This window comes from Pantherophis guttatus, chromosome 4 (genome assembly GCF_059756535.1).
Source record: "Pantherophis guttatus breed Tessera chromosome 4, ASM5975653v1, whole genome shotgun sequence".
NCBI lineage: Eukaryota > Metazoa > Chordata > Lepidosauria > Squamata > Colubridae > Pantherophis > Pantherophis guttatus.
This window is the reverse complement of record NC_142066.1, coordinates 27,068,472-27,092,590: the sequence shown is the minus strand read 5'-3', so window position 1 is coordinate 27,092,590 and position 24,119 is coordinate 27,068,472. Positions and strand designations below refer to the sequence as shown.

At 42.0% G+C, this 24,119-nt stretch overlaps 1 protein-coding gene across 3 annotated transcripts; it reads right to left on the bottom strand.

Moving 5' to 3' along the window:
- Positions 1–8,233: 8,233 nt before the first annotated feature.
- Positions 8,234–24,056, bottom strand: ALDOA (aldolase, fructose-bisphosphate A). 3 transcript variants are annotated; one of them, XM_087893885.1, is made up of 10 exons: positions 23,896–24,056; positions 20,537–20,695; positions 14,134–14,259; positions 13,788–13,999; positions 12,431–12,485; positions 12,139–12,299; positions 10,532–10,615; positions 10,181–10,355; positions 9,406–9,605; positions 8,234–8,672 (listed from the first exon to the last, which is right to left on the bottom strand). In XM_087893885.1, exons 3-10 carry the CDS (start codon positions 14,243–14,245, stop codon positions 8,577–8,579), a joined length of 1,095 nt encoding a protein of 364 aa, XP_087750011.1. In that variant the 5' UTR covers positions 14,246–14,259; positions 20,537–20,695; positions 23,896–24,056; the 3' UTR covers positions 8,234–8,576. The 3 variants fall into 3 exon arrangements, with proteins under 3 accessions (XP_087750011.1, XP_034275533.1, XP_034275534.1); XM_034419642.3 differs by lacking the exons at positions 20,537–20,695; positions 23,896–24,056 and adding an exon at positions 20,068–20,208; XM_034419643.3 differs by lacking the exons at positions 20,537–20,695; positions 23,896–24,056 and adding an exon at positions 15,392–15,722.
- Positions 24,057–24,119: the final 63 nt, after the last annotated feature.

Here is a 24,119-nt window from a genome sequence, read left to right as displayed (position 1 = left end):
GATCCATCTTGCTGGGTCAACCCTGAAGCTGTAGGTCTGGCACTTTCCTATGGGGAGAATTTAGCATCCCTACCATCCTATGGCTTCTCTGCTTTTTCCCATTCTTGCAGAAATCAGAACAACCATCACCTTTTGTTCTCATTTTGCCAGAATTTTTTAATTGAGCTGTATTTTTATATTCTGAGGCCATGGTAAGAAAGGATGAAAGCATTGACTGGAAGCTCTTATTAATAGCACTTAGACTTATATATCTCTTCACAGTGCTTTACAGTCTTCTCTAAGGGGTTTACAGAGTCAGCATATTACCCTCTGGGTCCTAATGCTACTCTATTAGTCAGAAGAAGGAAAGAAGCACTGAGTTGTAGGAACATTCATAAAATCGTTTGAAACTACGTCTTAACAATTTGGGGAAAAGAAGCCAGTGACTTTAAAACACTTTCCTTAATGAGCTTTAGCTGAAGAAGAGCAGTTTCCTTACCAGATTGAACTTTACACAGGTGAGATATCAGTTCTCAAAATTGGCTCCGAATGACTGAGAATTATGGAAATTACAGTCCAGAAATTGTTAGCTGTAAATATCAGACAGATCCATTCATCCGATGTGCCTTGTCCAAACAGAACTTAAGCTGGAGAGGTAGATTAAAATCTCTTTAAGTGCACAGATAAGGAATGGCACCTCACTCAAGAGAAGAGAGGAGCAGCTTAGAAAGGTTAAAAAATCACTATACAGTTCAAACATATTAGGTTTGAATGAGTTATTTCATTGGTTCATATCATTTGACACATCTTTAATGTACATGCATGCTCATAACTTTGGAACATAACATGTAATATTCCATAGCATCCCATAATATTCTTAATAGGATCCTTGTCTTTGGCAAGTTTGAACCAGTTCTTTTTAGACTCTACATTCCTCATGGACAGCCTGCTGTATTACTTCAAAGATATCTTAATATATAGTAATAGCACTCAGACTTATATACCGCTTCATAGTGCTTTTGCAGCCCACTCTTAAGCGGTTTACAGAGTCAGCGTATTTCCCCCAACAATCTGGGTCCTCATTTTATCAACCTTGGAAGGATGGAAGTCTGAGTCAATCTTGAGCCGGTGAGATTTGAACTGCCGAACTGCAGCTACATTCTGTAGTAGCATTAATCAAATAATTTCTTAGTTATTAATAACATTAATGAAAGAAGCCCCCCCCCACTGCTGCCATCAATACAGATAGTCCTCGACTTGCAACAGTTCATTTAGCGACCATTCAAAGTTACAAGGGCACTGAAAAAGTGACCTATGACCGTTGTTACAACCATTGCAGCATCTCCATGATCACATGATCAAAATTCAGATGCTTGGGAACTGAGTCATATTTATGACGGTTGCAATGTCCTAGGGTCATGTTATCCTCTTTTGCAAGCTTCTGACAAGCAAAGTCAATGGGAAGCCAGATTCACTTCACAACCGTGTTACCAATTTAACAACTTCAGTGATTTGCTTAACAAATGTGGCAATAAAAGTCGTAAAATGGGGCAAAACTCAACAAATGTTTCACTTAACAAGATGAATTTTGGGCTCAATTGTGGTCGTAAATTGAGCACTGTGTGTACTGCAATAGAAATTGCAGATGAAAAATCCCATATCCGCTAAGAGGAATGAGCTCTCAAAACAATTGGCAGTATGCATATTGGTGCATTTGGTATGCTGGATTGGTAATAATTTCTATTTCATGTTTTTATTTTTATGGGTGTGGATGGGCACAGAAACATAATAACTGGCCTTATAGAGGAGAAAAATGCAAAACAGAAAATTTGCATGTAAAATACAGAAAAATGACAAAACAATGGGTCAGCAGTAGTTTGTTGCATTACTGAATTAAGTGTTCCCCTTTTTTTTGAACACACAATAATTTACACTGCACAGCTATTTTTTTTTCTGACTGAATTCACAGAAATTTGCTAGCACCTCTTTTTCCTAGTGATGATTTCCAAGCTGAATAGAAAATAGCATCCTATCCTAATATCACTAAAAATCATCTTTCCATGCTTTGGGAAGTTAAAAAAACCCACAACCACTGCAATATCCCAATGGCCCCATGATCGAAATTGAGACGCTTGGAAACTTAGTCCAAATTCCAAATGCAGAGCTTCAACTGTGTATTTCTAAGTGAGTAAGAAGAGTTTTATGAATGCCTCTGTTCTGTTTCAGTTCTGTTAATGTGGGACCAGAAAGATTGCAATTTGATAGACCAGTATGATTTATACTTTTGGCTACTTCATTAAAAATTATAGATTTCCCCCCCATTGGGCTAGTTTGACAACATTTCTTACGATTTAAAAAAACAACAACTGAAGAGTAAGGCAGCAATTCTCCAAGGTTAATTCCTTAAAAACTACATAACAGTGATAGCTCGTTATCAATCATATTCACATAGCTAATCGTTTCTTAACTGTCAGAGAAAATAAATCCTTTGATGTAGCTGAAGATAAGCCAAATCCTCTCTGGTGTAATTAACACATCTGTCAATCTAAAAGGTGATAAGAGATTTTTGAATTTCATCTGTAGTCTCAGAAAGATGAGAAATTGATTCTTCCTGTAGACCTACTCCAGTCCCAACTGGCAAACAGAACAGTAAGTCATCTTAATTTCCAATTGTAGCCATTAATAATAAATATTAATACTTTCTCATGCTTTATTTAGCGTATGGCAAATACATGGATTTACGGTAGTTCAAATGTTAATATCCAGTCCACCCAGCCATTCAAAGCAGGGGTGAAATCCAAAAATTTTCCCTACCAGTTCTCTGAGCATGGCTTGGTGGGCGTGGCAGGGGAAGGATATTGCAAAATCTCCATTCCCACCCCACTCTGGGGCCATTTGCCAGTTCTCTGAACTACTCAAAATTTCCACTACTGGTTCTCCAGAACCTGTCAGAACCTGCTGATTTCACCCCTGAGTCAAGGACAAGGTAGTCTATATTGAAAAAATCAGACATTGGGCCAGTGTAAGCTCTTGATGGACATTTGGACACAATGTGATGGATATTTTGTCGAGGAGTCACACTGAGGGGTAGAGACAAGACCCCACTTAAACAATGAGTCCTGGCAGACACCATGTTGGGTACGGATCGTGTTCAGAGTTGACCAGAGTTGGCAAGGAAGGTCAAAACCTGGCACCTTTTGTGTAAGGTCATCTACGTAACTGCCTGTATCTGGGTGTTCAGCAGCCCATTTGGCTTTCCACTGTGTGTTGATGTCAAAGTTGTTAGGCAGCTGTTGAGCGAGTGTCAGAGGGGTTTTCCTGGATTTAAGCCTTTCTCATGTGTTTCCATTGTAACATTGTGCTTAAATAACTTGCATATCTTGACACATGCCTATCAAACTGATCATTGTGCTATGCCTGACCTTCCACTAATGTAACTCTCCAGTTTACCCCCCTTCCCTGTGTAAAGTCTGGGTTGTAGTGTTGACTATTAAGCATTTACTTTTAGTATGCCGAATTGCTTGCCCTCTCTTGCCCATATATGCTACAGGTTTAACTAACTAACAGCCTTCAAATGGATGCTTTAAGGCAGGGGTCATCACTGATGGTCCACAAGAAAATTTTGGTGGTCCGCAGAAAAATTATTTGCATTTTTAATATTGCACTAAATCAGGAGTCCTCAAATTACAGCCCCTGGGATAGATATATGCAATGAACGTTGCTGCAGAGTCTCCTCCTTCGGGGTCTTTTTGTGTGGGTCGGAGCGGAGCATAAATTCCAACTTGGGGTCTGCTTCAGCCTCCTGGTGCAGGGCTTTGGGCGAAGGCTGGAGGGAAGTGACACTTGTGCCGAAGAGCCAGGGACCTTGTTCCAGTAGGACTGCATCATGGCCTGGAATTGGCTGACCATCTCAGCCCGCTGAGCCTCCAGGTGCCTGTACCTGGCCTTGCACTCCCGCTGGTCTTCCCTCTGCTTGGAAAACCTATGCTTGTAGTCCTCAGTGAGGTGCTTCTACTGAGCCTCCTTCTTGGTCAGATCAAATTTGAACTGAGCTGTTTTGCCAACTCTTTCATGTGGTGACTGCTTAGCTCCAACAACTGCTTCCTGTTGGGGCCCTAAGGAGTCCGGGTGGGGAGGTGAGGAATTTTAGCCACGCCTACCCAATCACATGACCACTAGGCATGCCCACCCAGCCGGTCATTAGGCAGATCATATTAGTGGTCTACGGGATTTTAAATTATAAATTTAGTGGTCCCTGAGGTCCAAAAGGTTGGTGACCTCTGCTTTAAGGCCCATAAAGCACTTTCGGCCATTGTAAAATGTGAAACATTGTGAAATGTTGCACTCCCCATTTTCAATCTTCTCTGCTGGCTTCCCCAGAAAGTCAATGGGGAAGCTGACAGGAAAGGTTGCAAGCAGAGGATGTTGGATTCAAGGTGCATTTCTCCTAGTGCACTGGGGGATTTCCCCTTCTCTCTATGCATGGAAAGGAAATAAACCTCTTTTGCTGGAGGAACTGACCTCAGATCTAAAGAAAATCATCTCAAATCTAATGAAAATGCTTGCAAATGCCATCCTAGCTAGTGCAGCAGGGAGAGGGTCCAGGCTTCCTGGGGTGGTATAGGCCCATGTCATCTCTCTGGCATTCTGCTTAATGTCTGCAACTAGGAGAGTCAGGATTGTGGGCAATCCTAAGTGGATGACTAATATTGAAAACATGAACAATACGATTGTGCTTCAGGTCTTCCTGCTTACATTTCTGCTATGAAATGTTAAACTGTGCTTGAATTAACTAGCACAATCCAGAGTAACTGGAACAGGAGTGGAAAATCTGCCCAAGTATAACAGGAAGTTACTAGTTCAATCCTGAAATTGCCGCTTGTTCAGAAATGGTGACTGCCCAGTGTTTTCCTATTTCGATCCTGTGTTCATCTCATTTAGTTTAAGAGAAAGTGGGAGTAGATATCTTAGGAGACTGTAATTCAGTTCTATAAGCCTGTTCGATGTAGTGGTTAAGGCATCCAGCTGGAAAACTAGGAGACCTTAAGTTCCAGTTCCACCTTAGGCACAAAGCCAGCTAGATGACTCTGGGCCAGTCATTCTCAGCCCTAGAAAGTAGGCAATGGCAAACCACTTCTGAAAAACCTTGTTAAGAAAACTGCAGGGACTTGTCTAGTCTCTGAGAGTTGGGACACAATTGAATATAAAGGGGGGGGTCACTTTTACCAAGGTGTGAAATGCTCCCGGTTTAGACCGGTTTGGCTGAATCGGTAGCGATGGCAGCTGGTAGTTTGGAGAACCAGCAGCGATGGCGGCACAAGGCTCCGCCCATCCACCTGGTTGTCATTACTTCCTGGTTTTAACCAGGAAGTAAACTGTTTTTTACCCTCTGCACATGCACAGAAGCGTTTGCACATGCACAAAGGGTCCCTGCGCGCAGGGCGCATAAACTTCCAAACTGGTTGGGAAGGTAAGTAGATTTCACCTTTGCTTCTAGCTACTTATAATTCCAAACTGGTTGTTGTACAATCCTTACTGCATTTGGTACCTCCATCTTCACCTCCAAATCTATAGTCATTCCTTTCGGTAGGAAGGAAAAATAATAATTATTAAGGCCTCTTCCAGCTTTGTTATTCTGTCATTATCTTTTATGGAATTCTTGCTATTATATATTTACCAGGCTAATATAAGAGAGCTGTTTTTAAGTTATTTCTAGAGCATAATGATCATCAGCGGGCTTCCCAGAGATTTTGCAATAAACTTATAATTACTACTGTATTTTTTTCAGTTGTGGACATTACCAAGGTGGCAACAAAATCTAAATAGCTATTTTGGAGCCAGAGCCTCCTCAAACTAGTCAATTAATGAAATGTAGATGTCTTTCTCAATTAAAAAACAACCCATTAAGATCTTTAATGTCCATGCTATGTCTGTCATCAGTTTAAAAAAAAAAAGTTCTGTTCTCTTATCTGCCCCCTTTTTTGCCAAAATGCTTCCTTAAGCAGGAAATGATGAGACAGAGGTCAGAATTCTTGCTTCCCATACAAAATAAAAGGAGACAAGGGGAAATTACTGGACACCAGGAACAGCGGCATGAACTCACAAAAACCAGAGCAGATTTTGCTGCAACCTTCCCATTTGTAAAGAAAAAGCAGCACAAATGAAATTTGAAGAAATCATCTTGCCTTTCTGTTCAATTGGTTGTTTTTTTTTGCTAGAGAAGAAAATTGTTAAGTTTAAAGGAATGTCAGTTCCTCCCACTTTAATCTACAAAATTAGTGTTCTAGTCTTGAGAACTGTTTTATGAGTGTTAGAATTGTAAATATTCTAATTGTAAATACCAAAACATATATTGGAAATTTTCATACAACAGGGAAAAGAACCACCTAGATCTTGGATCATAAGGGGCTAGAGATGAACTACAGTATCGATTGCCCAGAACTAAAGAAAGCTCTTCTCTGCCAGATGTAGGATTAGCCTTCCCCTAATTTTAATGCTAGGATTATAAATTCCCACATTGCTGGTTGAGAAATGAGGAATTTCCTGACAATGAGAACAATTAATCAATGAACAGCTTGCGTCTGGGAGGAGTTATGGGTGCTCCATCGCTGGAGGTTTTCAGGAAAAGTTTGGACAGCCATTTGTCTGGGATAAGGACTCCCGCTTTGGGCAAGGGGTTGTAAAAGACCTCCCAATGTCCCTTTCAGCCGTATTCTATGAGAAGTGTAAATCCAGGATGCCTTGATTTACTAAGCTTGAAGCTGACTTATAAGCAGATGGTCAAAATGACTAATCACTGAAGCAGAAGGATCCGCCATTCCCATGTGATCCTGCGTCTGCAGCACCTCCCATCACTCACTGTGGCAGGCCACTCCACATGGGCATAAGAGTCCATTAGAGTAATGAAATAGAGCATGTCACCAACCTTTTGGACCTCAGGGACCACTAAATTAATAATTTTAAATCCCATAGACCACTAATATGATCTGCCTAATGACTGGCTAGGTGGGCGTGCCTAGCTGGTCATGTGACTGGGTGGGCGTGGCTAAAACTCCTCAACTCCCTGTCCGGACTCTTTAGGGCCCCAACCGGAAGCAGTTGTTGGAGCTAAGCAGCCACAAGAAAAATTTGGCAAAACAGTTCAGTTCATATTTGATCTGACCGAGAAGGAGGCTCAGTAGAAGCACCTCACTGAGGTCTACAAGCATAGGTTTTTCAAGCAGAGGGAAGACCAGCGGGAGTGCAAGGCCAGGTACAGGCACCTGGAGGCTCAGTGGGCTGAGATGGTCAGCCAGTTCCAGGCCATGATGCAGTCCCACTGGAACAAGGTCCTCTGGCTCTTTGCCACCAGCAGCACTTCCCTCCAGCCTTTGCCCAAAGCCCCGCACCAGGAGGCTGAAGCAGACCCCAAGTTGGAATTTATGCCCCCCTCTGACCCACCCAAAAAGACCTCGAAGGGCAGCAACACAAGCACGTATCTGTCCCCGGGGCCGTAGTTTGAGGACTCCTGATTTAGTGCAATATTAAAAATGCAAATAATTTTTCTGCATACCACCAAAATTTTCTCGTGGACCACCAGTTGGTGACTGCTGTAATAGTGGATGGGAGAATATTCAGAATGTCTTAGGCCTTGGAACCTAAAGATGCAGCTGTTTCAGAAGCTGAGATAAAATTCAAGGGGGCCATAGGCAGAGAAACCGTAACTGCAAACAATTGAACCAAGAAATTGAGAACTAGAGCCTATGGCTAGTGCTCAACTTATAACTATAATTTGGACCAGAATTTCCCTTAAGTAAGGCAATTACATAAGTTGCACCCAATTTTATGAACTTCTTTGGCATGTGAATCACTGCATCTTGTTAACTGAATCGTGCAGTTGTTAAGCGAATCTAGATTCCTGTATCGACTTTGTACGCTGGAAGACACCTGGGAAGGTCACAAAACGGCAATCATGTGACCCAAGATTGCTGCAACCTGGTAAATACATGCCAGTTGCCAAGCAATCAAATTTTGATCATGTGACTCTGGGGAACACCCATGACGGTTTTAAGTGTGAGGACAGGTTGCAACTCACTTTTTTTCAGTACTGTTGCAATTTCAAATTGCCATTAATCAAATGGTTCTAAGTCGTCTTTCCACCTAACGATGGGACTTATTTTTTGTTAACTGGAAAAAGGCAGCTCCTCACTGAGGTAGTGGAGAAATCAGGCACTTTTTGCTCAAGTTCTAGCAGAGGGACAAGAAAAAGAGGCACTTGCAATGTTTAAATAGATTTTTATTTCAAGAGGTCTGCGAGTCAGACGTCCCTGCTCCGGAGAAATTTTGATGTTTTGGCCGCAGACCGGGAGTGTCGTTCACCAGAAGAAGCTGGGTTTCACATACAAAGATGGGGACGTGTGAGAGAAGGGGATACACCAGAACTTCTAGGTTTTTCACATCAAGACAAAGATTTACACCTTTCTCTTACAAGAGAAGCTGGCAAAAGGGACGGGTGAAGGGAGGAGGGGGAACAGGTAAAAAACAGTCAGCAGACATCACAGTAGCCCAGGCACAATATAGCAACAAGAGAGCAGACAATGTAACCAAGCCTCTGGCTTTTAATAAGCATGGTTGGAAACGAAGAGAGACTCGCTGGCAGCTGCTCCTGTCTGGCCAGATGCAACGTATTTACCTTGGCAGGCAAGGCTGTTGGCCTGTAAGAGAGGAAAAGTCATTGAGAGAGAAGAAGGTCTTGTCCCAGGTCAAAAGTAGAAATAGCACATCGCTTCACTTTCCCTGCCTGCCTGAGTTCATGGACAGCCACAGCACAAACTGAGGTTAGCTATTGAAGTAAACTCCTTTCTCTTGCTAAGAGGAGACAATAGCAAGGAATCTACCTTTCCCACAAACCTCTTTTGTGGCAGAATTGCTGGCAAATATAAGACCACTCCTCCCACTTTCAATCTCTTTCCTCCAAAAGGTTCTTGGGTTAAGTGTGACCACCAGAATAATATAGCAATAGCACTTACATTTATATACTGCCCCATAATGCTTTACAGCACTCTCTGGGCTGTTTACAACATCAGGATTATTAGCATATTGTTTCCCAACAATCTGGGTCCTCATTTTACCGAATTTGGAAGGCTGAGTCACCCTTGAGTCCGTCAGGATCGAACTCCAGGCTGTGAGCAGAGTTTACCTGCGATGCTGCATTCTAACCATTGCACCAGCAGGATTCTTGTGATTTGCAACATCACAATTCATTCGCACTAAAGTTGTTTTTCACTTAATCTTCTTCCCTCATTTTAATTAAAAAGTATGTCTAAAACTTTGTATGCTTCACTTTTGGGGAAACTGAATAATTTTAACTCTCTCATTCATGGGTTACACTTGTACTTTTCAGCAATCAAGACAACCCCTTGCTAAACCCTGCTAGATGAAACATACCAAAGCACGCTTGATGTATTCCTCCTGAGCATTCTTCATGTTTTCTTTCTTGCCACTCCAAGCCTTGAGGGCAGAAGCTTGCAGGGCACGGCCATAAGAGAAGGTCAAGGCCCATGGCTTGTGCAGAGGGCACTTATTGATGGCATTCAAATTGATGGAAGCTTCTTCTTCACTCTGACCTCCAGACAGGAAGGTGATTCCTGTGACCACAAGAAGAATGTGAGTAAGCCAGGCAGAACCAAACCAAGATTTAAGGTCTATGAAAAATAGCTTTAAGAAGAGGAATTGTTTTTATGGGGGAAATTCAGCATTGAGAATTCCAGTAGAGAAATTCAAGGATTCACTATCTTCAGAAATTAACGTGTACTCTGGCCCTTTAAGAAAATGGTTCCAGTTATATAGAGTGGATGGAGTGCATCTTGACAAAATGGGGAAGCCCCCAAGTTGTTAAAGGAGGAATACATTACTATAGCATTCCAGTAGCAAACGAACCCACTTCCACTCTTTGCGTGGTATAAAGTATCATCAATAATCTCACAGGTCAACTTTCTGGATGTGTAGGATCTGCAATTCCCAGAGTTCAATCCCCACAGTCCCAACACAACTGAAAAACCCCAGACTGAAGAAACTAACATATTAACAACTTTATAAAGTGCAACAGGGAAACCCAAATGCAGACAAGTAACCTTCTATGGCTATGCATGTGTCTATATGACCCGCTTTGGGATTAGAAGCAGGCAGTAAATTAAGGAGTTGGAAGTTTGATTTTTCTTACCAGGCACTGCTGGAGGGACAGTGCGGCGCAGGGCAGTCACAGTGGCAAAAGCAATTTCCTCAGCTGCGTATTTGGTGGTACAGGCATGGCCGGGTGTCACCATGTTTGGTTTCAGCAGGGTCCCCTCCAGGTAGATATGATGGTCACTTAAGGCCTTGTACACAGCAGCCAGAACCTGTCCGTAGAGTAAATCAAGGGAAGATATAATTTGTAAGCTTTCCATTGTCAAAAGAATTCTCAGTTGCATTAGGAGCCTCCTTTTCCACAGTTACAAGGCATGCAAAAGACTTTTCCACCCATACCCACTGTAACCCATTGAGGTCAATTGACAAGCCCCCTCCCCATCCTCACCTTCTCTGTCACATACTGGCAGCGTTTGAGATCATGGTCACCATCGGGAAGGATTTCTGGTTCCACAATAGGAACAATTCCATTCTGCGGTTCAGGGAAAGGAGAGCCATCAATGATTAGAACTCCAAATCGACAATGCACAAAATAATAATAATAAAAAATCCCATTTCGGAAAACAATGCAACCCCTTTCCAAATCACAGGCTGTACTTAATTTTGAAATAGTGTGCAGCACTACACCAACTGCCAGTCGCTTCCCTAAGCACTTTTTAAGGTGTTCGCCTTAATTCAAAATGGCTGAGGACTTCATTATCTGAAGAGCTTCCTCCTTTTTCTCCTCACAAATCTTATTGGCCATTAAGAACTTCCTGCTGTTCCTTTGTGCCCTCTGTTGGGAAGACTGCAGCCACTTCTCTCTTGAGAAACTTGTTCACCCGCCCCCCTCACGTTATTTAGGAAATCGCTAGCTTTTTAAACTAATGCAAAAAAGGCCATAAAATCCAGTCAGTTACATCAGGGATCCCCAGCTACCGGGCCGCATCCCACTACCGAGCCTTAAGTTGTTCAGAACTGAGGCACAGAAGTGGTGAGCGACCAAGCATGCACATCCCTACTTGAGTTAGCAGTGGGCAAATGAATCCACATGCTCCATCTGCCTACACAGTGGGCACATGTGCCCATCACTTGCACAGAATCTTCTCTCCCCGCCCCCCCCCCGGTTCCGCAAAGCCAGAACAGTTGGGGAATTAATTTTGAGTTATGTGACCAATCTGTTTTCCACTGTCACAAACTTTTCACCATGGAGGAAGACTCTACTGTGGTCATAAGTCGAAGATTACCTAGCTTTTAATTACACATAGATTTTCAAATTAGCGGTTTTTAATTTTCTTAGCTCCCTTGATTTCTTGCCCAAGCAAAAAGTAGGATATAAATTCACTAGGTAAAGCTAATATGGTTATTCTCCATGGGTTTCCTTTTTTCCCTTCTTCATATTCAAATTACAGATAGATGGAAGTTTTTGGAAAAACCTGAAATGTGGGGTTTTACAGATTATAACCCCTGCCGTAAACAACCTTCTATATTCAGGAGAAACCCCCACCCCCCAAAAAAATTCTTTCCAATCTGTCCATGCAGTCTGCGAAATTGTAAGCAGTGAAGCATAATATGTTTGGGGATGTTTATTGAAGTACGCCCCAGGGAAAATTTACAATCACGTATCTAACTCCAACCATCGGCAAAATAAGGACATTGAATGTCCTTGCAAAATTGCCCACAGCCATTTCTGTTGATAGAAGATCACAGAACAGCGATTTCAACACCACCCTCTTGAGACATACTTGGCAGCTAAAGATGACATTAATTTAAGGAGTTCTGCTCCACAGAGCGGTATCGAGCTAACTGAAACCCAGCCTGTCTACCAACCCAGCCAGCTCAAGAATTTTTAAAGAGAGATCAAACTTGGGCTCTGTTCCATGAATTGCATTTGCTCCATTATGATGCTTTCCCCTCCATTAAATATCAGTGGGTGCATCGATCATCGCTGAAGCAAAAAAGTGGCCGCTATCCAAGGACGGCCAGGATTCTCTCCTAATGTCGCTGTGCGCCCACCTGCTGGCAGATGCTGGCGTAACGAGCAAGCACATTGGCATTCTCAATGATGGCCAGGTGGGAAGGGGTGGTGGGAGTGATCTTCAAGACACAGCGCCACTTGGCAAAGTCAGCACCATCCTTCTTGTACTGGGCACAGCGTTCAGACAAGCCATCCAGACCTACAAAGTTAGAGATTATAAGAATGAACTTCTTTGAATGCCTCAACTTGAACCTTCAATTGCTACAGGAATCTAGGTTTAATCCATTATGTCGGCTACCTCTTATAATCTGCTTGCACGAATTTACTCACCCTGGGTGGTGGTCTCTCCATTAGTTCCTGCAAGAGGCACAACACCTTTGTCAACCTGCACGGAGGAGAAGAAAGGAAGAGTGTCTGTCAAACTGATGACTGATTGCTCCATTCTCATCAACACACCCCTAGTTTCCAAGAGTGATTAGGGCAGAAATGGAAAAATTCCTTTTTCGCCCCTATGAGTGGTCTGCTGTGTCTTCTTCAGTCTTGGGTCCTCTACCAGAGCCCTGGGAGTTGGAAGGTTCTTCACAGAAACTTAGCTGTCCCTAGCACTTCACTCTTCTGAACAGGGAACTATGTTGTTCGTGGGATCTGTTGGAGCCACTCTCCCAGTTTAGGAGTCACAGTCCCGAGTGCTCCTACCACTACTGGAATTACTTTGGCCTTTACTTTTCACAGCTTCTCTAGTTCATCCTACAGTCCAACTTCTTATATATATAATCCTCAATTTATGACCTGTGACTTAGTGACCATTCAAATTTACGACAAACCTACCTTGGAGCTTACAACCTGAATTTGAAGTTCTGACAGTACTATGGTTACATGACCAAACTTAAGGTGCTTAGCAACATTTGGCCGCGTTTATGGCTATATTTACAGCTGTTTGTAGTGTCCTGCAGTCATGTGACCCATTTTACCTCTGATTTTCAGCAAAACCATGCCAATAGAGGACCATTGGTTGGCTTAACAAGAGCAACATTTGCTTAGCTTTCAGAAAGTATGTAAGCCCTTGGAATTCTAATCTATCCAATTAACCGAATGTAGAAATAGGAAACAATAGCTGACCCAAATGAAAAGATTATAAAAGCACCACTCTGAATATCTGTTAGTTGTCAATCTCCTGTTTCAATAGCAAAACTCTGCAGCCATCCTTTCTCTCCTCCCTTATTGGTTCCCCATTAAACACATTAAAAAGATTCCAGTGTTTAAATCTGGGTATCCAAAAAACTTCCTGTCCATCATTAAACTGGGAAAAAAGGGGAATTATGTTCAGTATCATAAAAGATCACAGAAGACATGGCGTATTTTGCCTTCCTACACAGAATCCTTCTTCAGAGACAATATCTAGGTATGTTATGAGAGAGACTATCTAAACCCATTTTCTCCAGTCCAGTGGCCTCATATATTTTGGATCACAACTCCAATCAACTCCATCCAAAGAGTTCAATGGTGACAATGAATATTAGCATCCATCAGCATCCACCATTTTTCTTGTGCAATTTAGTAAAAGAAAATTAGGTATGGGTGAAATCAAAATGTTCTGTTCCTCGCATTATGTTTCAGATTTGTTCAGACCATTCCATTCCAATTTTAGGTTTTGCAGACCCTTAATTAAAACCCAACAGATGCTTACCTTGATGCCAACCAGGGCACCTTTGTCCTTAATGACCTTTGTGAAGATACGCCCATCCTCAGCTTTTTGGTACATGGTCTCATGGAAGAGGATGACACCACCAATGCAAGGGTTGACACGTTCATCTGCGGTGAAGAGCAGTTGCCTATAGAAGCGGCGGTTTTCTTCTGTGTTTTCGGTGCCAATGGACTGCAGGCGTTTGGCAATACTACCTGACAGGCAAAAGACAAAAAAACAGACATTGGTGTAAATGCTCCATTTGAGACCTGCAGGCCTTTCAAAGTCCTGTTCTCTACCTCCCCAACCCCAGTCCAATGCCTCTCAATTGTACCCCTTTGGCTCTTACCAGTAGACTCATCAGCTGCTAGGATGCCTTTGCCAGTTGCCACAATGCGGAGAGCATTTTCTGACAGCTCCTTCTTCTGCTCTGGAGTCAAGGCTGGGTATTGGTGAGGCATCTTGGATGACTAAACTAGAGAAAGGCAGGAAGTGTTAATGGCTTGGCAACAAGATCCTGTAGCTGAAGGATGACCAGCAGGGGGGAACCCAGGTGCTCTTCTGAATTCCCAAAAGAATAGCAGTAGCAACAATTTTAAGCCCCACTCAAGATATATTTGTGCGAAAGAAATACAAAGTTTTTCTGTGTTTTATCAATTCCTGCACTATGCACATGCTCAGGGGAGCCTTAATCTCGTCCTTCCCAATTCTGAGACTTTAATAGGTAGGTTGGAATGCAAGTTTATCATTGTTAGCCAGCAGAAGCCCAGGATCACAACCATAGTGGGATACATCTGAAGAGTTTCCTAATTAGGGAAAGGATACCTAAAATATGTTTATTCATTCTGAGCCACGATTTCGGTTCCAATTACTGTAATAGTTTACATGATTGGCCATTTATGATCTGCAGGTCTCCTTGTTCCTCCCCCATTGCAACGCAACCACAAATCTATCCCTGATGAACAGCCAAATGTTTCTAACATAGACAGTGTTACCATAGAAATTAGAAGAGGATTTCCATTCAGGTTAAAAGGAGCCCTCCCCAATTGAAAACAAGAACATTTTCTCCTGTAAAGGGAAAAATTAACCGAGCCAAGGACATTTCAAGGACAAAATCTTTTATTCCCAATTTCAGCTTCCCTAACCCCAATGTTCTGGTACAGCCTGTAATCTTTCATCTAGTCTCATCTTTTGTTCTGCAAACTACTATAGTTTTTTTTTTTAAAGAAAAAAACCCCCCAAAGCATAAACATAGAAGACGAGGTTGCAGTTGTGGGGTGCAAAATCTGATCTTTTTAAGATTGGGAATTTATACTAAAAGGAAGAAGGGGAAGGAAAGGCAAAATCCCACATCCCTCAATCCTCCGGCGCAACAGTTACATATTAAACTTCGCCACGTGACTTCATCTCCTGCTCCCCTTTCCCCAGTGGTTTCTCTTCCCTCCCCTTCAGCAAATATTACCTCTGTAAAACAAGATTCTTGCATTTAAAAAAAAAATGAATCAGGGAGAGAAATTAGAATTGTTCCCCAATCTTGTAGCAGTGCTCATTGTTCCCCTTTTCTCTCCCCCCCACCCTCTCCAACCTTCCAAATCAAGATGGCTCACCGCTTTCCTCCTTCGGAAAAGTACTAACGCGTGCGCGCGGGGAAACAGCAGCAGCCGCTTGATAGATGGCTAGAGCGCACGAAACCCGAGTGAGGAGCTCGAATCGAACGCAGAGAGCCCCAACCTTCCAAAATCGAACGTCACGTAACTTAGGCGGAAAAGGGTGAGAAGTTGACTCATTAGGGTGGGGGAGGGAGGAGGGAAGAGGCTTAAAGGGCCCGAGTTCTTTCTCCGAATCACGACGAAGTATTTTGTAAAAAAAAAAAACTCAAAAGGAAACGAAGCGTAACGTGGGCGGATGGCTCTGTTGAGTCGCGCACGGAAAAAGGGCAGGGTATATAATTCGCATAGCTTGGCCGTGATTGTGCAAAAAAAAAGGCTACTGTACTGCTGCATAATCTAAGCAGCAAAATTACACAATCAATAAGATGTGGTTTTCTAATGGCAATCTTAACGGCAAGGGAAACCTGGGTTAGAATCTCCAAACCCATTATTGGGCAGTGAAAAGATATAGCCTTCCTCTCTTCCATTATCCTGCTGTAGTGGTATGGAAGGGCAGTTAAAAGAAAGAGCATGAAGGAATTAAAAAAACAACAACCACCAACTGCTGAAGTTACATCATATTGGCGGCTCCATAGGGTTGCTTCCCCCCCCACCCTTTCTCCTAAACATCCTCTCCAACTTCAATTTCAGTACTGACCTTTCAAGGGGAAACCGGATCACTCTTCCTTCAGCTCTTCTGTCCTTTCCTGAAGGACACTACTATTTCTGGATCTTGCCCTACCCCACCCTGGCCCATGGAGTGCTGGATTTCAGCTAGCAAAAAGAATGCCCTGGGCATATATGGACTGAAAGATAGCAAAATGACATGGAAGTGATAAGAGGGAAGCAGGAGCATGAAGAAAAGAGGCCCTCAATTAAGAGACCTGGGTGGGAAAATCCCAGAACGTTGGGTGCCTGTCACATCTGCCCAAGCCTTGCAAAGCTGAAACACTTCAGTTGGGGCCAGCTCAATTGGAAATCACCAGATGTTCCAAAGAGCCCCTATGTGGGGGAACTTCCTGACACAAAATATAGCAAAGGCAGTGTAGATTGCTTGTTGCCAGTGGCTAGAGAAAATGGATGAGAGACAAGACTGTGTCTCCCCCCACCCCCCCATCCCAGTTCTTCCCTTTGTTAACCTTCCTCTGGTATGGATGAGCCACAATGGGAATAGATGCTGGGTTAGGCAAGCCTTTGACCCAGTCCTGCCTGAATGATTGCTTTTATCTTCAGGAGGATCAACATTATAGATAGGGGCAAGGTCAGATGGAGGGATTCTGAATAGTAGGAAAATTTTGGGCTGGGAACTTCTGGGAATCCGCCTGTCTTAAAAAGTTGCCAAGTTTGAGAAACACTGCTTTAATGCAAGGAGTCAGTGGCTCAGTAGCTTGAGACCATAGAGTTAGGGTTTTTTTTAAAAAAAAAAAATAGATAAAGTGGCATGTTCTGTGTCAATCAAGCAGTGTTAATTCCAAGAACCTAGGACTGGCAAATGAAGGAGTAGAGATATAATAGTTATTCCCAGGTTGTGTTCATATAACACAATGAACTGACTTCCTGGGTTCCACCAACGCAGCTCCTGATAATTCATTATTAGGATGTGGTATGAAGACAATATATGTTAATTTTACAAAACATGATTACAATTACATGACCACAGTCAAACCTTTATCATCTATTGAGCTTTAAATAATATTTTTAAAAGAAACGCATCTCAGTTTGAACAGTACCTTAATCTGAATCAGTTTTTTCACAAAACCTACGTTTATTGTTTGAAGAAATACGGCAAACCACTTTCTGCTTACTCAAAAGCAAAAAAATGGATTTATCTGAAATTAAACCACACATTTTAGAAGCCAGGGGTGTTGGGGAGGGAGATGCTGGTTGTACCTAAAGAAGCCTTAAGTGCATTCCATTTATGAATGGCATGAACACAATCACATGCATGACTCTAATGCATCTTCCCAATTTGCTTACTGGATATTCAAAGTGAAACATTCAGTAGAAAGGCCTACTAATTATCTAGGTAAGGATCATACATAAATGTAAATATCCCTAGAAGTTTTCAGGCAGAATATTAATGTTAAGGAACAACGGTTGCTTAGTCTGTTGAGTAGTCTTGCAACAGTGCTGCCTATTTTTCTGGAGTGAGTTCAGTTGTTAAAAGAAAGAACAGATGGCAGATAAGAGAATGCAAAGAGGTATTTGCCAAGGTGGACGCAGCACTCCTAGTGAGTTATTTAATGCCCCAGTGCCTAGGCCAGTGTTTTGCAACCTTAGCAACTTTCAGATTGAGAGTTGAAGACATATCTGAAAGTTGCTAAGGTTGAGAAATATTTGCCTTAGAGGTGAGAGAGGCACCGCTGTGTGATTTATGACAGGAGACAGGTGGCTTGGCCCCTTTGCTCTCAATGTAACAGCATCTCGCCAGTTGCCTGAATTGCTTAAGCCCTACTTAAAACTTTTTTTTTAATGATAGCTTAGCCTAAACCAGGCTAAATCCAAAGTGAGCTTCTTTTGGGATGATTACGGTAACTGCGGAGTCACAGGCTCTGTGCTGGCTCTCACGTAGCAAGCAGTAGGGGACAGAGTGGGGAGCCCCCTCCTTTCGCCCCTGCCACTTATGGTCCTTTCTGTAGCCCTGTCAAAACTAAAGAATAATTTTTGAAGAACAGATGCAACTCTTGGAGACAGCTGCTCCAGGGATGCTGCCATATTTTTGCCCTACAATGGCATCTCCGTCTTTAAATCTGAAAGATAGATAATTATATTGCATGCAATTATTCTTATCCATTTTGGGGGTTTCTACAGATCAGATATGTAATAGATGCGAGACAGAGAGGTCAGCAATTAGACCAATCCACAATGCTGTAATATTTTCTGATCAGTTTCAGGATTTATGAAACCTAGTAATTTGACTCACTGTTCCCAGACCCCAAAATTCCTCTCATAGCTTGGCTTAAGCAAGTGTGTGAACAGCTGAGCTCCACAGTGCTTCAGTAAAAGGAAGGGGGGGGCTACCAGAGTGAGCGCAATGTGGGAGGAAAACAGATATACTTTCAATTCAATGCATTCATCTTCAGCTTCAAGAGTTTCTCTCGAGATGGGCAAGAGCATCAAATTCATGACATAAAAGCAGTTTTATCATTTGAATGAAATGGACTCTGGCACCAAAAACATGTAACACAGTAAGTTGCTGTAATATTGTCTTGCAACAAACCATAGTACAGAGTTCTACTCCAAGATGGTGATGGGGTCTCCAGGCATTCATGGATATCTGAAGAAAGGTGCGACCTATGCAGCTTCTTATGCAAAACTGTTCCTGATTTTCATACCTCAGTAAAGCCAATAAAAGCAACATAGATAATTTACAAGAACCTACTGCAGTCTTTTTAACATAACCTGCTAGCAATCCATCCATAAAGGTCTACCAGGCTAATGGTTTAGTAAACCAAAAATGTAGACAGTCTTCCTCACATTTTCATGAATCATTTGTACAAGTGATATATATATATAAAAATATAGTCTGGAACATTAATTGATTTTAAGGCAGGATAGAAAGCTATGGGCACATTTTAAAAAATGAAAATATGCATTGCACTTAAGGGTTAGATTGAGGCATGGACATACTTAGAGTGTGAAATCAATTAACTTTATCTATTTCAATGATGTGTGTTCAGCCCTATAGAGATTTTTTTGCAAATGAGTTATGGATGTTGTACAAAGAGCAATATAAATTATTCTACATGGAAACTATCCTACCATCTAGGCAAAACAAGGATGGAAGATGTTTAGGAGCAAGGAAAACAAGAGAAAGTGCAAAATAGCAGCATGGGTATAAATGTGTTGACTTAGGTTGCAGGTGACATACATTTACAGACAAAAAGATTAGATATCTCACAAGAATGCAGAGAAAATATTGAGACACAAACATTCAGAACATTCAGTCTGCAGAACAGGAAATTGTGTTAGCAGTATTTCCTCAAACCAGCAAGTAGTACTTTTTGCAAGTCATAACCAGTCAAAAGGAAGAAACTATTGTCTTAGATAATGTTAGCTAATGCACGGTTTGAGACGCCAACAATAAACTTCTGGGCCCATAAGGAGCAGAGAAACCCGATTCTAAACAGGACTGGAACTTAAGTCTTCTCAAATAGGCAGCACAGCACACACATACACATACACATACACAAACATAATACAAAGTATCTAAAATCCCTAAAGGGAAAGAGAGATGAATGGCCTGGAGGATCGAAAGAAAGCTTTTGGCTGTCAAAATGTAACAGAAAATTGAAAAAAAAAAAAAACCTCTCCATTTTAGGGCCCTGTTTAAAAAAAGATAATCAAAATAAGAGATGGATAGTTTTGAGGCTTGGAAGAACTTACTTGCACAGTGGATCTGCACCGAACCTATTCATTTTTTCCAGCACAACCATTGCAACCTATACCCTCCCCAGTATCCTGATTGCAACCTACCTCTACCCACCCAGGCTCATTGCTATGGAGAAAAATGGCAGAGCAAAGACGACTTCTCTCTTGCCACCTCTCTGTGCTCTCACCAACCTTCCTCCCTTTAAAACTATACAGTAATGAGAAATCCCCTTCCCTTCCCCCTTTCCCCTTCAATCCTATACCGTGGATACAGCAGGGGGCTCTGGCGAGACACGGCAGCTCCGGAGGGTGCTTGCTGACTGGCAAGAGGCAAAGACCGGAGGAGGGCTATAAAAAGAGGGAGCAGTCACTGGGCGGGGCCGGGCTAACCTTCTCCCCAACTCTTGACCTTTTGTTGGCCAGGCTAAATATAGGCCCGGGGACCTGAGCAGGTGAAACACGAGGCTCTTGACATTCCCTGCAGAGCAAGGAACAGCAAAAGGGTCACAGGGAGAGGGGGGAGAAAGGGCCGAGGGCCAGCCTCCCCCCACACCAAGGGGGCATCACTCAGTTGCAACACACTTTCTGTTCTTCAGAACCCTTCCTACTTGGAGCCCTCTAAGCCCCCCATGCAGAGACACTTGGTTAGCAGATCCTCCTGTTCCAAGTTTTCAGGTTCCCCTCCCTGCCATCCGCAAAAAATTCCACTATGAGGACACCGCTCTCTCTTACCAAATCACCTTCTCTGGGTATCTCACTTCTGTTTCTTGCTGGATTTCAATCTTCTGCTCCTGGGCTCTGGGATGCCACGATTGTCAATGCCACCTACTGTCCTCTGGGAAGAACAGCATTTTTAAACCACCAGAGAGTTAAATGTGTCAAGGCTGCCAACTGCAACACAACAAAAAGGGCAGGTGCAAAGAATTAGAGAACAATTTTTCCCTTTGTAGGCCTAAGGAATGTGAAAGCAAAAATTGAAAGACAAATTGCTTAACGCATGGTAAGCCGCCCTGAGTCTCCGGAGAAGGGTGGCATATAAATCAAAATAAAAATAAATAAATAAAATAAAATAAAAAATCTTCCACTGGCGGACAGGAAACAGATCGGAGGTTGAATTTTTAATTTCAGGACTGGGGATAAGGGTTTGCTTATTTATTAAATTTGTTTGTCACTGATCTCACAACAAGGTGACTCTGGGCAGCTTACAACATTAAGGGTTGCCGGAAATTTAGACACTTCTCTTGTACCTTCCATAAATTAAGTCTTCTCCAGAGACATATTAAGCAACACTGCATGACCTGGTCTTATTTTTGGACATTGCTACTCCTTACTCCACTCTGAATGCATCCATTTCTCCTCTCATTCCCCCGAGTTTGCACCACTATCTCCTGGGGAACAGCTCCAGAGAATTGACAAGTTTGCACAGTCTTGTGTAGTTAGTTCTGATGAAGCTATTGTGCGTGTAGTATAAGTCATACATTAATTTTGTCAAGAGTTTGCTCCTTGCACTAAGCCACTAAGTGAACAATTTGTTGTCAGCGCAGGGCACTGTATGAATCCAGCACTTATCATTCATCAGCCATGTGTGATAGATAGAATCTGACTGGTATGGCTACCCAACAAACTTTTAACACAAGTCCTTGATTTAAAATCACAATTGGGACCAGAATCTCCCTTGCTAAATGAGGTGGTCGTGAATTATGCCCAATTTTACCACCTTTTTTACCAGTGTTGTTAAGCAAATCACTGCAGTTGTTAAGTGAATCATGGGATTGTTAAGCAACTCCCCCATTGACTTGGCTTGTCAGAAGCTGGCTGGGAAAATTGCAAATGCTGATCACAAAACCACAGGATACTGCAACAGCCATAAATACATGCTGGTTTCCAACACCAGGATTTTGATCATGTGACAATGCAGATGGAACAATCCTGTGAGTAAGTCACTTTTTTTCAGTGCCATTATAAGTTACAACAGTCACTAAATGAATCACTGTTAAGTAGAGGATTACCTGTATTAAAACAAACCATGCTCCAGCTATTAATAAGAACTGGAAATCACACATATTGTTCCCCACCCCAATAATTAAGGCAGAAGGAAATGCTGCACTAGAGTTGTTATAAATCAGATGGTTTTTAGCAAACATTTCATTAGCATGAGGTGGACAGAAATGCATTTTGCAATGTTTGCCCGAAGGGAAAAAAGTGCTCTCATTTTACATTACATAAGCGTATTTCTGGGTGAGGCAAGTGTAAACATGAGCAAGAGCGTTTCCTTGTGGCTTGTCAATTTAGCCACAGAAAGGTTGCAGGGACTTAGATATGATAATCTATAGTTTTCAGTTTATTGATCTGTTACATGAATAGATCATATCCTATAGAAGCTGTTGTGACAATCTGGTCATGTTTTAAATTCTCACAGGTATTTTTTACACAATTCACCAAATCAGACTCAACATAAATGGGGGATTTATACATCACACTAATCTCAAAGCAAACAAATCACAGTATAGGTTAGTGCTATGTGCAAGTCATTGCAATTGGTAAATCATCGTGCATGGTTTAACATTGTATATTAACCCAAATGGCTTGTTTAAGAAATCATAGTTGAACAATTGGATACTGTTTCCCTGAAAATAAGACATCTCCTGATAATAAGCCCAATCGGGTTTTTGAGCGCATGCACTAAAATAAGTCTCCCAAAAAAAATAACCCCACCCAAAAAAATATTTAAACGCAGAGCTGGAAATCAGGTAACATGGCAAGAGGAGCCCCATCTTGCTCCACGCACCCAGTGGTGGGATTCAGCCAGTTCGCACCACTTCGGGAGAACCGGTTGTTAACTTTTTGAGCAGTTTGGCAAGCTGGTCGTTGGAAGAAATCATTAGGGCAGAAACCGGTTGTTAAATTACTTGAATTCCACCACTGCACGCATCCCAAAATAATAAGACCTCCTGAAAATAAGGCCAAGCGCTTATTTTGGGGTTCAAAAAATATAACACAGGGTCTTATTTTGGGGGAAACATGGTAATATGAGTGAACCCAACCTTTGATAACACTAAGCCTGCACTAATTTGTCTTAAGAAGTGTACTTATATTAACAGGCCAAAATGTCCTTTGCAAGTTTGTGCATCCAACATACAAAGCTAGCCTTTATTTATTTGCTGGAAAAATTTAACATAGCCACGTCTGGGTGACTTTATAAAATTCTGGTATCTACATTCAAAATCTTAAATAGAAAGACTTCAGATACGCATATTAAGGACAGAGCCAAGAGTTTAAAGAGTTATCCTGAAGGGGATTAGGATTAGATTCACTCTCACTTGTTCCAGAGAATTAGATTTAATATAAATTAAAATATAAATGTTGACTTAATATAGGAGTAATAGCAACATAAGAATATTTAAAAAACTTTGGAGTTTTTGGAGAGCCTGAGGCTTTTGCCCAGAATGCTATGCTTCAGTGAATCTAATATACAGTATATATATTAGAAGTGGATAACTTGTGGTATCAGAATTACAGACATCCTAGGAGCTTTTTTTTGACTCTTAGAATGAGGTTTTCTATCATTGTGAGCCAAAAAATATAGGCGTATTAAGTGTACATCTGCAATGAATCCTTGGGCCTCTTTTAAGTGTTATCTTAAAGCTATCTCAGCCACAGAAAATGCCTGCCACCAGCTTACATGTTTAGATACCTAGAGGAATTCAGAAAAAAATCCTGCCTATCACATTAAATTGCTCCCATCCTCGAACACATGTATATATATGTTATTTGTCTCTGGTTTATGTCAAAATAATCACCAATCTATTACAATGCACCAGATCAGCCTAGTTTCTAAATATTAATTCCACATGATGCAGCAGTCTCCAGCCATTTACACTTGAGAGATCACTGCAGTCATTTTGAGAATTGTGATCCAGATTGGGAAGGTTTCTCCTAGGACACTGGATTTTGAATCTACTACACCATGTATAGTCAGAAAATGAATCAATATAGGGAAGCTGAGATTATATGTTGGGGGTGGGGAAGCTAAGCAGAGGTCACGAGTACCAATACATTTGCTTATAATTTAGTAAGGAAAAATACTGCACCAATGAGCCAGAGGAGCTGTTCCTACACATGGAGAGGGAAGCTTGATGGAACAGGTGGAGCTCAAGGTCCCAAACCACACCTGTGGTGCATACTGCTGCAATCTTCAGTCTATCTGCAGCAATAGGCTGTGATCCAGTTCCCCATGGCAACCTGCAAGGCCTGGGTTGTGATGCTAGTTACCATGGCAGCACTGTTACTTTTTCCCCAGATCCATCCTCCAGCC

Excerpts from the sequence above, each read along its gene's own strand:
- ALDOA (XM_087893885.1), bottom strand. The coding sequence starts at position 14,245 with ATGCCTCACCAATACCCAGCCTTGACTCCAGAGCAGAAGAAGGAGCTG. Across the intron at positions 10,356-10,531 it reads GCCAGTATGTGACAGAGAAG|GTTCTGGCTGCTGTGTACAA; the intron begins GTGAGGATGGGG and ends CTCTACGGACAG. Across the intron at positions 9,606-10,180 it reads TGTCCCTCCAGCAGTGCCTG|GAATCACCTTCCTGTCTGGA; the intron begins GTAAGAAAAATC and ends TTGTGGTCACAG.